Source organism: Camellia sinensis, chromosome 4, assembly GCF_055761805.1.
Source record: "Camellia sinensis isolate YWXY chromosome 4, ASM5576180v1, whole genome shotgun sequence".
Taxonomy (NCBI): Eukaryota; Viridiplantae; Streptophyta; class Magnoliopsida; order Ericales; family Theaceae; genus Camellia; species Camellia sinensis.
Window position 1 is genome coordinate 22,671,204 of NC_138964.1, and position 14,135 is coordinate 22,685,338.

General features: G+C 34.4%; 2 protein-coding genes across 6 annotated transcripts; both read right to left on the reverse strand.

The window, feature by feature from the left end:
* Positions 1-3,610: 3,610 nt before the first annotated feature.
* Positions 3,611-6,675, reverse strand: LOC114295909 (putative LRR receptor-like serine/threonine-protein kinase At3g47570). The gene is made up of 4 exons (XM_082923121.1): positions 6,304-6,675; positions 6,010-6,169; positions 3,733-4,028; positions 3,611-3,625 (listed from the first exon to the last, which is right to left on the reverse strand). Exons 1-4 carry the CDS (start codon positions 6,673-6,675, stop codon positions 3,611-3,613), a joined length of 843 nt encoding a protein of 280 aa, XP_082779247.1.
* Positions 6,676-7,159: 484 nt separating this feature from the next.
* On the reverse strand, positions 7,160-13,105 carry LOC114290437 (chaperonin CPN60-like 2, mitochondrial). 5 transcript variants are annotated; one of them, XM_082924450.1, is made up of 11 exons: positions 12,988-13,105; positions 12,755-12,845; positions 10,642-10,744; positions 10,269-10,451; positions 9,302-9,461; positions 8,454-8,593; positions 8,258-8,362; positions 7,936-8,022; positions 7,718-7,807; positions 7,477-7,604; positions 7,160-7,400 (listed from the first exon to the last, which is right to left on the reverse strand). In XM_082924450.1, exons 6-10 carry the CDS (start codon positions 8,490-8,492, stop codon positions 7,506-7,508), a joined length of 420 nt encoding a protein of 139 aa, XP_082780576.1. In that variant the 5' UTR covers positions 8,493-8,593; positions 9,302-9,461; positions 10,269-10,451; positions 10,642-10,744; positions 12,755-12,845; positions 12,988-13,105; the 3' UTR covers positions 7,160-7,400; positions 7,477-7,505. The 5 variants fall into 5 exon arrangements, with proteins under 5 accessions (XP_082780576.1, XP_082780578.1, XP_082780579.1 ...); XM_082924452.1 differs by having other exon boundaries at positions 9,265-9,461; XM_082924453.1 differs by lacking the exon at positions 10,642-10,744.
* Positions 13,106-14,135: the final 1,030 nt, after the last annotated feature.

Consider the following 14,135-nt stretch of genomic DNA (forward strand, 5'->3'; position numbering starts at 1 on the left):
TAAGTGTAATTTACCCAAATAGGAAAAATTATGGGCTTGGTTGTGTAAGTATAACTCTATACTAGTACCAAATATCCACCCAAAAAAAAAAAAAATTTACCCCCAAACAATTTTGTGTAAATATGTGTTGCTCTTTTGAATTTCTGACTATATTCAAATTACCTCCCTAGGAAAAAAAAATGATAGCACTCTCAAATCTAAAACAAGTCCTAACAGAATATATATATATATATATATATTTAAATTATAAGACTATTATAAGACCATCTCTCATGTTGAATTGCCAAAATCACATACCAAACTGATATTTGGTGTGCTATAGTATTCAAAATGTTAAAATTTGGCAACCATGTTTCAATAGGAGAAGTGTAATTTCTTTTTTTAGGCAACAGCAGTTAAACTCTACTTTTTCTCTACCTGTAGCAATGACAACTACCATAGAGATCAAAGACGCTCTAAGAACATTTTTATTTTTATTTTTGTTGTCATTCTTCTTGTCAAAGTATAGTTCTGAAGGAAAAGTCTCAACCAAAGGTGATACATACAACTATGGAATAACGTTGCTAGAAACATTCACAAGAAAGAAACCAACAGATGAAATGTTTTCTGAAGCACAGAGTTTGAAGCAATGGCTGAATGCTTCACTTCCGGACCGAGTAATGGAAGTTGTGGATGGTGGTTTGTTGAGAACAGAAGATGGTAGGGATGTGTTTGTCAATAAAGATTATCTGTTGGCCATTATGGAAATATCAAATTGCAGCTTCTTCGCAGTGGATAAGCTTGAGTTGTGTCTTGTTGTCATGTGCAACTCTGAAATTGCTTTTGTTTAGTTTGGCCACGAGATCCTCTGTTTGCTTTGTTGCAGAACATTTACAACCGTTGATTATGCTTCCAACTTCTCGTACTTTAAGCTCCTCAAATAATTTAAAGACTTTGAATATTGTTCCTCATATACCACGTATCGATATTTAGTAAATTAAATTGTGAATATCTAAATGAAATAATTCATGGAGTGGCATTAGAAGGGCTCAAATCTTTTATTTTGTTTCATTTAGTTGCTTGCACTGCTCATATAGTCTAATTAGGTTGGATAAGGGTCCATCTCGTGCCCCTTAGATGGCTCCACTTCGGGTAATGTAATGATTCAATCCATTTATTCTGTTTATTCTATCAAGATGATCATTCATGTAAAACATTAGCTTGATTGGATATCGATAGCCACATGATCAGATTATATTTGTCCTAAAAAAATATGGACGATATTTGTGATTTTGAGAATAAATTATTAATATTTTTTGAAACAAAAATATCTGATTTTGTGGTTACTGATTTTCAATAAATTTAATTTTTTTGCATTGATAATTTTCTCAACATGTCTGATAAGATGAATAATTTGAATTATTAAAAGAGGTCCACGGTGGAGTCTATGGAGAGGCAGAGCACTCCCTATTAGGCACAACAGGATCCCTCACTTTCAGCGGCAATTCTTGGGGGGTTAGCCAATTTTTGTACATCAGTAGGCTAGTTTAACAATGGCCCCGTTTGGTATAGCTGTTAAAACATTTTATAGATTATAGCTTAACAGATTATAGATTATGACTTTAATCAGAAGTTGTTAATCTGTTTGGTGTAACTGTTGGATTATAGATTTAAGTTGCTGAGTAGTGTTTGTTAAATAAGCTGTGAAATAGTTTTTTCAATTAATTTTTATTTTTTGTTTGTCTACATTTCTCATAAAAAAAATAATAATTTATAGTTCATTTGAGTCTTTTTCTATTTTAAAAAAAATAAAAAATAAAAAAATTTAAGAGTATAACCATAAATTAACATGTCCACAGCAGAAGCTGATAATCAGAAGCAAGGGGTGAACAGTTTCTCAGAATCAGCTTTTTTGAGTTAAAATAAGCTGTTAGAATCAGAAGCTGTTTGAAATAAGTTTAACCAAACAGTCCAAAATAACTTTTTCAAAGCTAAAAGCCATAAGTTGGCTCTGAAAATCTGAAACAAACACCCCAAATATAACCAATAATTCAAAACTAAAATATTTGGTAACACTTATGTTTTCAGTTTATATTTACAAAAATTTTAAAAACTCAAATAAAAACTTGTTTGGTAAATTATTTATTTATAAATCAGTGGTCTCAGTTTATAAATTTAGCCAAAAAATATAAACTCAAAAAATGTGTTTCCGTTTTGAGTTTTCTGTTTTTTTTTTTTACCACCCAACACTAGCCACAACCCGCCACCATTTTCCACCACCGTCTTCCGCCACCACCACCTGCCACCCACCCACCACCCACCACCACCACCACCACCCACCACCCACCACCCACCTGCCACCCATCCGTCACCACCACCCACTACCACCACCACCACCACCACCCACCACCTATCTGCCACCACCACCACCACCTACCTGCTACCCCCCGCCATCACCACCCACCACCCACCTGCCACCATCACCCACCACCCACCACCACCACCACCACCACCACTACCATCACCCACCACCAACCCGCCACCACCACCTGCCACCGCCACCCACCACCCGCCCAGCACCACCTCCCACTACCCACCACCTGCCACCACCCGTAACCACCACCACCACCACCACCACCACCACCACCATCACCCACCACCCACCTGCCACCTACCACCACCACCCACTTGCCACCACCCACTATCCACCTGCCACCACCACCCACAATCCGCCGCCACCACCACCACCACCACCTCCCACCCGCCACCACCCACTATCCACCTGCCACCACCACCCACAACCCGCCGCCACCATCACCACCACCCACTCGCCACCACCTGCCACTGTCACCCACCCACCCACCACCACCACCCACTGGCCACCCGCCATCCACCACCCACTTGCCACCACCATCCACCCACCCGCCACCGCTTTCCACCACCATCCACGCACCTGCCACTTGCCCCCATTTTCCACCACCGTCTTCTGCCACCATCACCCATCACTTGCCACCATTTTCCACCACCGCCTTCTGTCACCACAACCCGCAATCATTTTCCACCACCGTCTTCCGCCGTCACCACTCGTCACCACCCGCCACCACTTGTCATTTCTCACTATTTTTTTATATTTTTAAATTTTTTTAAACATTTTGGCTAAACCAAACGTGTTTGTAGTTTATGTTTTTCTAAAAATAAACAAAAAATAAACAAAAACCAGTTTGTAAAATTTTTGTAAATATAAACTGAAAACGTAAACGTTACCAAACATGCCTAAATTCAAATTTAATTTTTTTCCTCATATTATTGTATTGTAATAGATATTATATATTCACTAGGGGTCTAAAAATATTCACTAATGTGACTATAATTATTGGATCGACTTATTTTTTATTTATGAATAATTTATACATAGAGGTCTAAAAATGAATGATTCAGATCATCAAAGTGAGACTTTGTGATAGGTCACATGGGCCCAAACGAAACAGTCGAGCCTAGAGACAAGCAGGACCCATATATAATAATATTGCCAAGAGATTTTCAAAACAATATTGGGTACACATATGCATAACAAACCTATGATTATTTGCACTGCAGAATTACAGAAATAAACAAATACAAAATTTTGGAATTACAGAAATACAAACTGCAAAAAAGATGTAGAATTACAAAATTATAGAAATACACAAATACAGGAATACAAGTGTGTCCGTTGCGAAGGAGTTGCAATTTAATCTTGTTAGGCTTGGTTACCACATCTTTTATGTTAATTCTCTCTTCAAGCAATTCTGCACAATACTCCAAACCTACTTCCAAGATTAGTAAAAGATAAGCGATCATGTTTTCGCTGACTTCGATTAATCTTAACAAGTTGCCATCCACCGCTTCCACTACTGAGTTTGGAAGTGATCCTTTCACCAATTGTCTCAAACTCAGTTCCCCAGCAAACATTTCATCGGTGGGTCTCTTTCTTGTAAATATCTCTAGCAACATCATTCCATAGCTGTATATGTCGCATTTCATTGAAACTCTTCCTTCCAAACCATACTCTGCCAAACATCATAGTTTCCGCCAAGCAAACGAGATTAGTTACATCATCATATCAGTTCCATAGCTCTAAATTTCAAAATGCTGTCCTTAATAAATGTATATGTTTGTAGTAGTGCAGAAGGGTTGTTATTTTTTCTCATGAAGAGGATACCAATACCCAAAAAAATGCCCAAAATAAAGTGTAGGATAAATTATAATAATAGCCCCTAAAGTTTATCACCTTTTTTCATTTAAGTCTCTAAAGTTTTAATTTTGTCAATCAAGTCCCTAAAGTATTAAATTCGAATCAATTTAGTCCTAAAGACAATATAAAAATAGAATATAGGCCTAAAGGTTATATAAAATTGTGATCATACCCAAATTTTAATTTATTGTTAAGTTTGTTATCCTCTACACATGCGTTTTTATAATTGGTATATTTCTCTCAAACTAATTAATTCTAATTACTTATATAGGTCATCTTCCACTTTTATTTCTATTCTACTATTATTTATTTCTTATAAGATGCAATAATCCATGTTATCTTATTTTTCAGATATTTCTAATATTATTTTATTTCATTATTATTTATCTTATTTTTTCCTGTCATTATTTATAATTCGTTTAGATTATAATTACTTAGATATATTTCTTTGTTTTTCTGGTGGTATTAATTCAAAAGATTCTCTCGGAGGATTACCTGGTAAAAATAAGGATAAGGATAATTATCTGTATTCTTTTCTATAAAAGTTAACTGTTTACCTTTATCATGTATAATTTCTAATTGACTTTCCTCAAGATTTTCATTAAGTTCTTTTAATAACCTGATTATTATTTTGTTCGATAATTATTTGTAGTATAGTACTATTATTTAAATTATTTTATTCGTCTTTTTCAGTGTCTAATACTCATATATTAATATTGACAAAACTGATAAATCAAACTTTGATATTAATTCTAAAACACATGCATGGAGGATAATTAAGCTAACAATAAATTAAAATTCGGACCTTATTGTAACAATTTTATATAATCTTTGGACTTACGTTTATTTTTATATTGTTTTCGGGACTAAATTGATTTGAATTTAATACTTTAAGGATTAAATTGGCAAAATTTAAACTTTAGGGACTTAAACGAAAAAAATGTTAAATTGTAGGGACTTGTAATTTATCCTAAAGTGTAAGTTCAAATTTATTGTGATGTGGACTATACACTAAATGAGTGTAGTCTACAAATTTCATTTTCTTGAAATTCAGTAGTCCAACCTGGAAGGAACCTAAATGAAGTGATTAATTTCTGGCATGAGATATATTAGTATCCAAAATTATATAATACAAAATTATTTTTTTATCAAAAAATTTACAGCGTTCTCAGGTTAGGCAACGAACATCAATATGTATTTTTATTATTGTTTGCGTCCATATGCTATACCATGTCACCAAAAGAAGAAAAAGTGAAATTGTTTTGCCTCCCCATCTACATGATCCTTCTAAGTCATCTGCAATAGTTGTTTAAATAATATAAGATAAATTATTAATAGATCTTAATAGTTAAACTTAAGTCTCATTAAATCCTATTGAAAGTTAGTCTTAATAAAATCGTCGCTAAAAATAATTTTTTGTGACACTTTTTTTCTTATGTCGCTAAAAATTAACAATTAATGACTTTTTTGTCACGATTATTATAGATCGTCTCTAAAACTTACAATTAGTGACGCTTTTATGTGATAAATTTTTTGAATTGTCACTAAAAGTAAAAAATTAGTGATTTTTTTTGTGACAATTTTTTTAAACTATCGCTAAAACTTCTAATTAGTGATATTTTTTTAATAGTGTTTGATAAAAAATACCATTAATTATCACAAGACCAATAGTCTACCTATTAGGACCTACACGTACGTCTCTTTAAATATAATATACCTTTCGCATATTTGAATGAATGGTCATGAAAAATTAAAAAGAAATATTGCAAAATACAGAAGGGAAAAGAAAATTTTACCTGGGGAAACATAGCCAAGGGTAGCCAAAGTCTGGGTTTGTGTTGCAATCCTATTTTCAACTAAAATTTTGGAAATGCCGAAGTCACCCAAATGAGCAACCATGTCTTCATCTAACAGAACGTTGCTTGGCTTCAAATCACAGTGAACAATAGGCTCGGACTGACCATGATGGAGATATTCCAAAGCTAGTGCTACATCAAGCATGATGCTAACCATTTCAAGCAGTAGTTGTGAGAATATAACCACTTCTCAAGGCTTCCATTGGGCATGTACTTCAAAACCAATGCTCTTACCTCAGGGTTAGAGCATGAACTTATGACTTTAACAAGATTTCTATGACGGACTGTTCGCAACACTTGACATTCTGCATCAAAACTTCTGAAAGCTCCGTCAACTTGCAAATTTAGAATTTTTACCGCTACATCTGTCCCATCCGAAAGCATTCCTCTGTAAACAGAACCAAAACTTCCTACTCCAAGCAAGTTTGCTTCGCTAAAATTACTTGTAGCAACACAAATCAATCTATGCTCCACGGTTGATAACAATTCAACAGAATTAGGAGTCCGCACTTTACTTTGTTGATATTTTCTCAGCATATATAAGAATCCAATAACTACCACCAAAACAGTGGCTGCTACGACACATGCGAGCACAATTTTTTTCATATTCTATTTTTTGGGGCCATGGTTGCATGGTGGGACTTGTAAATATGAGCTTCCACAGAGTGCTTCATCATGCAAGAAAGATTTTGCAGTGAAATTTGCAAAAGGTCCTCCACTTGGAATCTCTCCAGACAACTTATTGAATGACTAGTTCATAAAATTCGTCGATGATGCGGCCGTCGTTGTATCTTTGTGACGTTTTAAAAACGCCACTAAAGACTTTAGGCGACGTTTTATAAAACGCCACTAATTCTTTCCAGCAGTTAACTATCCACGTTAAAGGAGTTATCTCTGACGTCATGGAGTTATCTCTGACGTCATAATGACGACATTCCGCGACGTTTTTAAAAAAAACGCCACCATTTCTTTCATCTTTTTGAAAAAAAAAAAAGAAAAATCATAATTAATGAGCTTTTAACTTTTGTTCAAACCAAACCTATATCATCCATCACCATTCTCAAAATATATTGAAATAGTACCCAAAAAAAAAAAAAACATTAATAATAATAATAATTGAGCTGCAGTCGTTACAAATCCAAAAGCAATCTAAATTTAAAAAGTCACAAACAGTGTTCCTCACACTCGAAAGACATTGGTTGTCCTCTATAGTTGAGCAATTAGCCAAGAAATGATTTACACATTGACCTTAGCTTTCAATATTTCACCCCTTTTTTGGCATTCTTGAAATACTTAATAACCACACAGCAGCCACATTCTTCAGTGATAACCTGAAAACAAACACAGTGAATCCAATAAACCAAGCATGCAAAATATAAAAACCTAGGATTTAGATGTTTGATTTACCTCTCCACCAGTGAGAATAGCAAGGTCATCTAAATTAGCCCTTCTGTTTTCCCCAAAACCAGGTGCTTTAATGGCACAAACATAAGGAATGTGGAGGACAGATTTAAAGTCCATGAGTAAAATTGTGGCTGTTGACAACAAACATGCATTATAAGTAACAAAGTTCAACCATTGGGTTTCATACATCAAAAATTTGGTTCGATTGGAGCAATATGCCAAGAAAGCAAAGGCAATCCATTACCTTAACCCCAGCACGATGCTTGTTTATAATGAGCATAGCCAGTGCATCACTCTCCACATCCTCAGCAACCACAAGCAGGGGTTGATGTTTCTGTTGAACAAGCGAAGAGAGAGAGAAAAAAAAAAAAGAATTATTGATTATAAGTTCCTCAACAACCTCAAGACTTTGCCAATATCCACTGCCCCACATGGAGGACCCCACCAGAAAAGGTTGATTACCTTCACAGCCAGCTCCAATATTCTGACAAGTGAGTTCATGTCTGAAATTTTCTTGTCATGGATAAGGATGAGGGGATTTTCCAGTTCCTACGAACATGCAAATTGCAATTGATATCATGAAATTGGAACAGATAGGGTCATATAAATAACAAGACTCGGATTAACGAAACAGGGATAGTGCATGAAATGACTTTGGCCAATTATAGTTTGGTTCTCCCAAAAGTGATTATAATCAAAAGTAGGAAATGAGATAGACTATCTGCCTTTCAGCTGTTTTTTTTCTGTAAGGGAATGTTTATGATAATTGAAGAGCTATACATACACATTTCTGGGTCTTCTGATCAGTAACAAAATAAGGAGATATATAACCCCTTCCTAGCTTCATCCCTTCCACCACATCCAATTCATCCTCCAAAGTATTTCCATCCTGCATAATTTTGCAAGTCAGAATGCAAGTAAACTTTAAACAGAATTGATTAACCGTTATCTATCACATGATAAGATGTTAGAGTACTCACAGCAACAGTAATGACTCCTTCCTTCCCAACTTTCTCCATTGCCCGTGCTATCAGTTCCCCAATTTCAGTGTCACCGTTGGCAGAAATTGTGGCCACCTAACTCACATGTATGATGAGGGAACAACAGAAATTGTGGCCACCTAAAGAGCAGAAAGTGAGGGGAAATGTTTCTTTGAATAGAAGACCATGACAGATGCAGACAGTATGAATTTTGGCTTGAAAGAATGAATTAATTACCTAAGTACGACATATCTAGGATAACAATCATAGTATTAGAGCATTAATAGCATAATTAACCAACCTTTCTTAAATAAAATTCCAAAAAGAGTTAATATTAACAAACATCAACAACACACTTTAATTGAAACACTAAAAAAGAGGATGTGCAAGAATTTCACCATCATTCAAAGTTCCAAAAACAGGAGTTGGTAAAAAGTTTAAAAAGCAAAAGGATTAGTGAAAGCCCAAAAAGATGAGAATTTCTCTTACAAATACCAAATTTCCAAAAAATAAAAAATCAAATATACAAAAAAATCCCAACCTTCCAAAAACCTAAATCCAACGCATCTTCCCAGATGATAAACTTATCTAAAATACCATGAAATCAAACCTGAACTTAATTAAAATAAAAATAAATAGAAAAAAAAAAATAAATAACTATCAGCTGAATTAAGAGCTAAAGAAAACAGATTGAAGACCCAGAAGCAAGAACAACCCATTTCACCAAAAACAAAAACTAAAACAAGAATCAATCAAAATGAAATCAAAGAACATCCAGAGTTTCGAAATCAAATCAGTGAGATTCAAATACCTTAAAGGTGAGAGCTTTGTTTCAATGATTCAAATACCTTAAAGGTGAGAGCTTTGTTTCAATATGGCGAAAAAACAAACATCGAAGACAATGAAGCAAGATCAGAACATCAGCACCACTAACAGAATTTAAAGAGCTTGAATAAGCTTCTCCGTCAGAGATTTTGGAAGTCCCATAACAAAATCAATTGCCCCTTCCTGCAGGAGAAAAGGAATAGATGCCCATGTTGTGAGAAATCAACCCCATCAAATGATGCAAGTAACCAACTCACAAACAAATTCAATGAGAGGAATTCTCAATCATCTACATAATTACTCGGATACAAATTGGATGAGAGGAATAACAAATTGGATGACATGCTTACCACAGTGTCAACAAAGGGCAATGTCAAAGGATGTTCAAGCATCAAACCTCCAGCAACATTGAGCATAACTCGCCGCATAGAGTAGGCATATTATATAAAAAATTACAAATAAAATCCATATATTTTTTGTCTATTTTTACCGGGCTATCAATAACCTCATTTTGTATGTCGTGGAAATAAACCTACACCAAACACCAATAACTAATTTCCAAAGTCAATGTAACTTAAAAGGTAGAAATATTATGTTTCCAAATTCTTGAAAGTAATACATAACAGGAAAATTTATTATTATTATTATTATTATTATTATTATTATTATTATTATTATTATTATTATTATTATTATTTTAAATTGTTGTTGAACCATTTATTTGTTTTTCAAGTGTTTCATAATCTCTAACTGTCAAATATGTATGCCATAGCCAAAGGTATGCATATAAGACAGTTTTTATGGAGCAAACTGGTATAAATGCTGTATTTGAAAATATAAAACTATATATTATAGGCATTCCTAATGTCAATTTGTCTTTGTCAATCTACAATAAGAGTTTAAGGAAAACAAGAAGGAAAAAGAATAGAGAGAGGGAGGGATACGGATCAGTTAAGTTCTAATTTACAGAAACTAGAAAAGACGGCTTACATCATCCTCGCCAACAAAATGCCTTCATTGATGATTGGGCACATCATTCAAACATGCAGGAATTGCATTCTTTGTAGAAACAAGTATGAGCTTGATTAGCCTTTGTATTCTACTCATTAGAGCAGCCTTGGCTTCCTCCTCTTCCTCTAATCTTGACTGCATTTTCACTTGACCTTCTTCCAACTGTTATATCAATAACAAAAGGTGAACATCATATGAGAACATAAATCTGCATAGCCAGTCTCACTGGAAGATTGGAAAATCAAAAACTAAGAAAAAAACCACCATTACATGTCAAACAGGTTTGGTTCAATGTTAGTCAAACAAAGCCAATTCCATACAAATGCAGAATATAAAAGATTTGGAAGGAAACCTGTTGTCTTAAGCTAATAATCTCCTCATGACTGATCCAGTTCTAGTTTGAGGCTTGATATTTCTCTTTGATACTTTTTAATCGAAGACTTTTCATCAATAATCTAGAAGAAGAGAAATTTTATAAATCAGCAAACAATGAATTGTATATAAAGTGAATTCTTCTTGAAATCTAGCAAATGTCTCCCTTGTGGGTTGGGGGGTCTTGTCTTTACCATATTTTTAAGTGATGGTCGTGGTTTGATAGCAAATGGTTGAGGTTTACCCCCAAAAAAAACCAAGTATGAACAACAAATAGGCTCAATAACCATCACTAGTTGCAGACACAATAACAACAGTGAATATATTTGATTCTTTAGCTGTAACACCAGCATATTCCAGTTTTTGTTATAAAAATTTCTGAAGGAACATATTAAAGAAAGACTTAAGTTAAACAACTTAATAAATAAATAAATAAAAAACAAGTTAAGAGACTTCAGAGATGTTACTCCTTCCCAGCTAATGGATTCGACCAAATAAGAATAATTACAGTGTGATCAGGTATAGCGTTGAAGTTCCAAATAGGAATAATTCCAGTGTGATCTTTCTGACCCAAAATATAAAATATATAATGATTCCCAGATTTGTTTCAGTGTTTCATGGATTTAACTCATAAAAGAATTATATGTTGAAATTTTTTTCTTTCAAATCATCTCAATATCAGGAAACCAGCATTCAAGAAAATATATAATAGAGAACTTTATTATTTCATCATGACCTTTCTAATCAAAATCACAAGCAAAGTGTGCGGTTCTGCCATTTCAATATTAAAATGTAAGATTTACAAACAAAAGTAAAGGACTGTTTCTGAATAGTATGACAAACAAGTCACTTAACAAATAAGAGCTATGGATCAAAATCTTTAGTCTATAGCTGCCTAGTTACTTCATATTCATGCTCGATAACAGTCTAACCTGATAATGACTGTTCTTAGTATCAAAATAACCATTTAGACAAGCTTGTTTGACATCAAATTGAAAATGTGGGTGAATCTTCAAATGTCCAGAACATTTATCTCCAAAAATGCAACATTTGATATTTCTCATAGAAAACAATATCAAAAGGATATCAGGAAAGATAAGGGGAGCTAATATTATAGACAACAAAAAGATTGTGAGATAGATGATTACATAATTGCCAAGCTCTCTCTTCTTTACTTCTCTACTCCTGCATATAATTTCCAAGCTCTCTACTCTCTTCCAAATTTATACATTATTACCAAGCTCTCTGCTCTCTTTCAAATTTACTGGGGATATGTCAGTTCCTTGTTAGATCCTGTTCCCTGTTTCTTGATTTTATTATCACTCTCTCTCTCTCTCTCTTTCTTGTATTTCTTGCATTTAGTGAACAAAATTCCCACTGGTCTTTTCCCAACTCGGGTTTCATTGTAAATGTAGCTCAACTGTTAATTGAATCTCTGATTTTTAATTCAATCATGGGAAAGATTAGAGAAGGCTCTTGATTGAATGCAGTGAAAAAGGCTTTCAGGTCTCCCACTAAAGACACCCAAAAAAGTAGTAGCAGAGGGAGATTAGAAGACAATGAACAAGAAGAGGAAGAGAAGGTAACAACAATCCTGCTACAACATCATTCTCGATGTGTTTTCTATAAATGAAATTTTTTGTAGAAGAGAGGAAAGCGAAGATGGATTTTTTGCAAACCATCGCATCACGAAACCACGATAGAGCACAATGAAGCTAAGAACTTAACTAATAGTAATGCTGCTAATACTTGTGATTCTAAAAATCCTGTCCCTGAGGCTGCCGAAGCGGCGCAAAGATTATGAGACAGATGATTACACAGATAACACCCCTTTTAGATTAGCAGAAGATACTGTTTATTTTACAATAAAAGTTGAACATCATTTTTATTTTCTAGTGTTTGGGTAAAAATTAAAAGATAAAATAAAAATAACAAAATTTTTCCATTGACACATTTTATCTAACATTTGACATGCAAGGAAAATGATACAATAAGAATCACAATATCAACAAGCTATTCCAACAAAAAAAAAAAAATCCATAATTTTTTTTTTATGTCAGTAGGATAAGAATCATAGCATCAGGAATACTAACCTCAACTACAAATCGGTCATCATCAACATGCATAGGAGAGCACCAACGAACTAGTCACCAGCACCAATTTTAGAAACTGTTTTGACATTTTCTATAAGGAAAATGTGATAGAGTGAGAAAGATAATGAGATTCAATCAAAAATAGAGAGGGAGAGAGGTCCAAATCTCATAGAGCAATGAAGAGAATACGTGAAATTCGATCGGAGAGATTAAGAAAGCAGATTTGATATTACCATAATAGCAGGTCGGAGAGACAGAGAGAGCAGATCTGATGGGATAGAGAGCAGATCTGAGAATAAGATCTACATCTCTACGTCGTTGTGCTTGCTTCTACTCACTGTTGCTAACGATTAGATCGACTTAGATAAGAGGGATTCAAACGATATTACAGACAAACATTCAAATCAAGTGTAGAACAAGAGTTTCCAGATCATACAACCAAAGAATCGATGGAGATGGAAGATCCAAGGCCTTGATTTCTCTCTCTGCCTCTCTCTCTCTCTCTCAAAAGTCACGCTCTGTTCTCTGAAGTCACGCCTCTGTTTTGATCAGAGAAGTTTGCCTCTTCCCTCACAAATAAATGTTATTTCACAATTTTGTAATAACGGCACACAAAACAAGATGGGATAACTAAAATTGCTCAAAAAGTAAAAATTATAATAGATTTCACGACGTTTTTCAAAAAACGTCAGAAAAAAAACGTCGTAATTTCCTATTTTTCTTGTAGTGACTGAGATACCTAAGTTTCTCAAGAGATTTGGGTATGCTGCCAGATAGATTATTGCAAGAGAGATCTATAGATTCCAATGCTATCACATCACCAAAAGATTGTGGAATGGTACCTTCAAATGAGTTTCTTGACAAGTTTAGAGAGCTAAGGCGCTGAAAGGCCCCAATGAATGGCAATATGTTTCCCGAGATTTTGTTCCAAGATAAATCCATGTTTTCTATGATTTCCAACTTTCCTATATTCAGTGGTAAACTTCCTCCAAAATCGTTAGAAGATAAATTCAAGACTATTAGATTTTCAAGGCTCCAAAAGTTTACCGGTATTGATGAGTTGAGGGCATTAGAACCTAGCACCACCTTCTGTAGAAGACTAATATTTGCTATGCAAGGTGGGATTGGTCCAGAGAGGCCATTGTTTTGGAGTGACAACTCTGCTAACTTTTTCAAAAGACAAAGCTCATTTGGAATGATTCCCTCCATCTTGTTTCCATCAAGATACAATCTTTGTAGGCTCTGTAATTTCCCGATTGTTGATGGGATGGTTCCTTTCAGACCATTGTTGTCCAGATAAAGCGTATTCAAGTTTTCAAAATAACCGATTCCCCTAGGAATGTGACCCATTATTTGGCAGTTAGAAGTAACAAAAAGTAGA

Bases quoted from the DNA above. Each gene is read 5' to 3' on its own strand.
- LOC114295909 (XM_082923121.1), bottom strand. From the start codon at position 6,675: ATGAAAAAAATTGTGCTCGCATGTGTCGTAGCAGCCACTGTTTTGGTG. The intron at 6,170-6,303 runs GTAAGAGCATTG...CATCATGGTCAG, and splicing joins GTTCATGCTCTAACCCTGAG to TCCGAGCCTATTGTTCACTG. The intron at 4,029-6,009 runs GTAAAATTTTCT...GATGTTTGGCAG, and splicing joins CCTTGGCTATGTTTCCCCAG to AGTATGGTTTGGAAGGAAGA.
- LOC114290437 (XM_082924453.1), bottom strand. From the start codon at position 8,492: ATGGAGAAAGTTGGGAAGGAAGGAGTCATTACTGTTGCT. The intron at 8,023-8,257 runs GTATGTATAGCT...GCATGTTCGTAG, and splicing joins ATCAGAAGACCCAGAAATGT to GAACTGGAAAATCCCCTCAT. The intron at 7,605-7,717 runs GTAATGGATTGC...TGTTGTCAACAG, and splicing joins AGCATCGTGCTGGGGTTAAG to CCACAATTTTACTCATGGAC.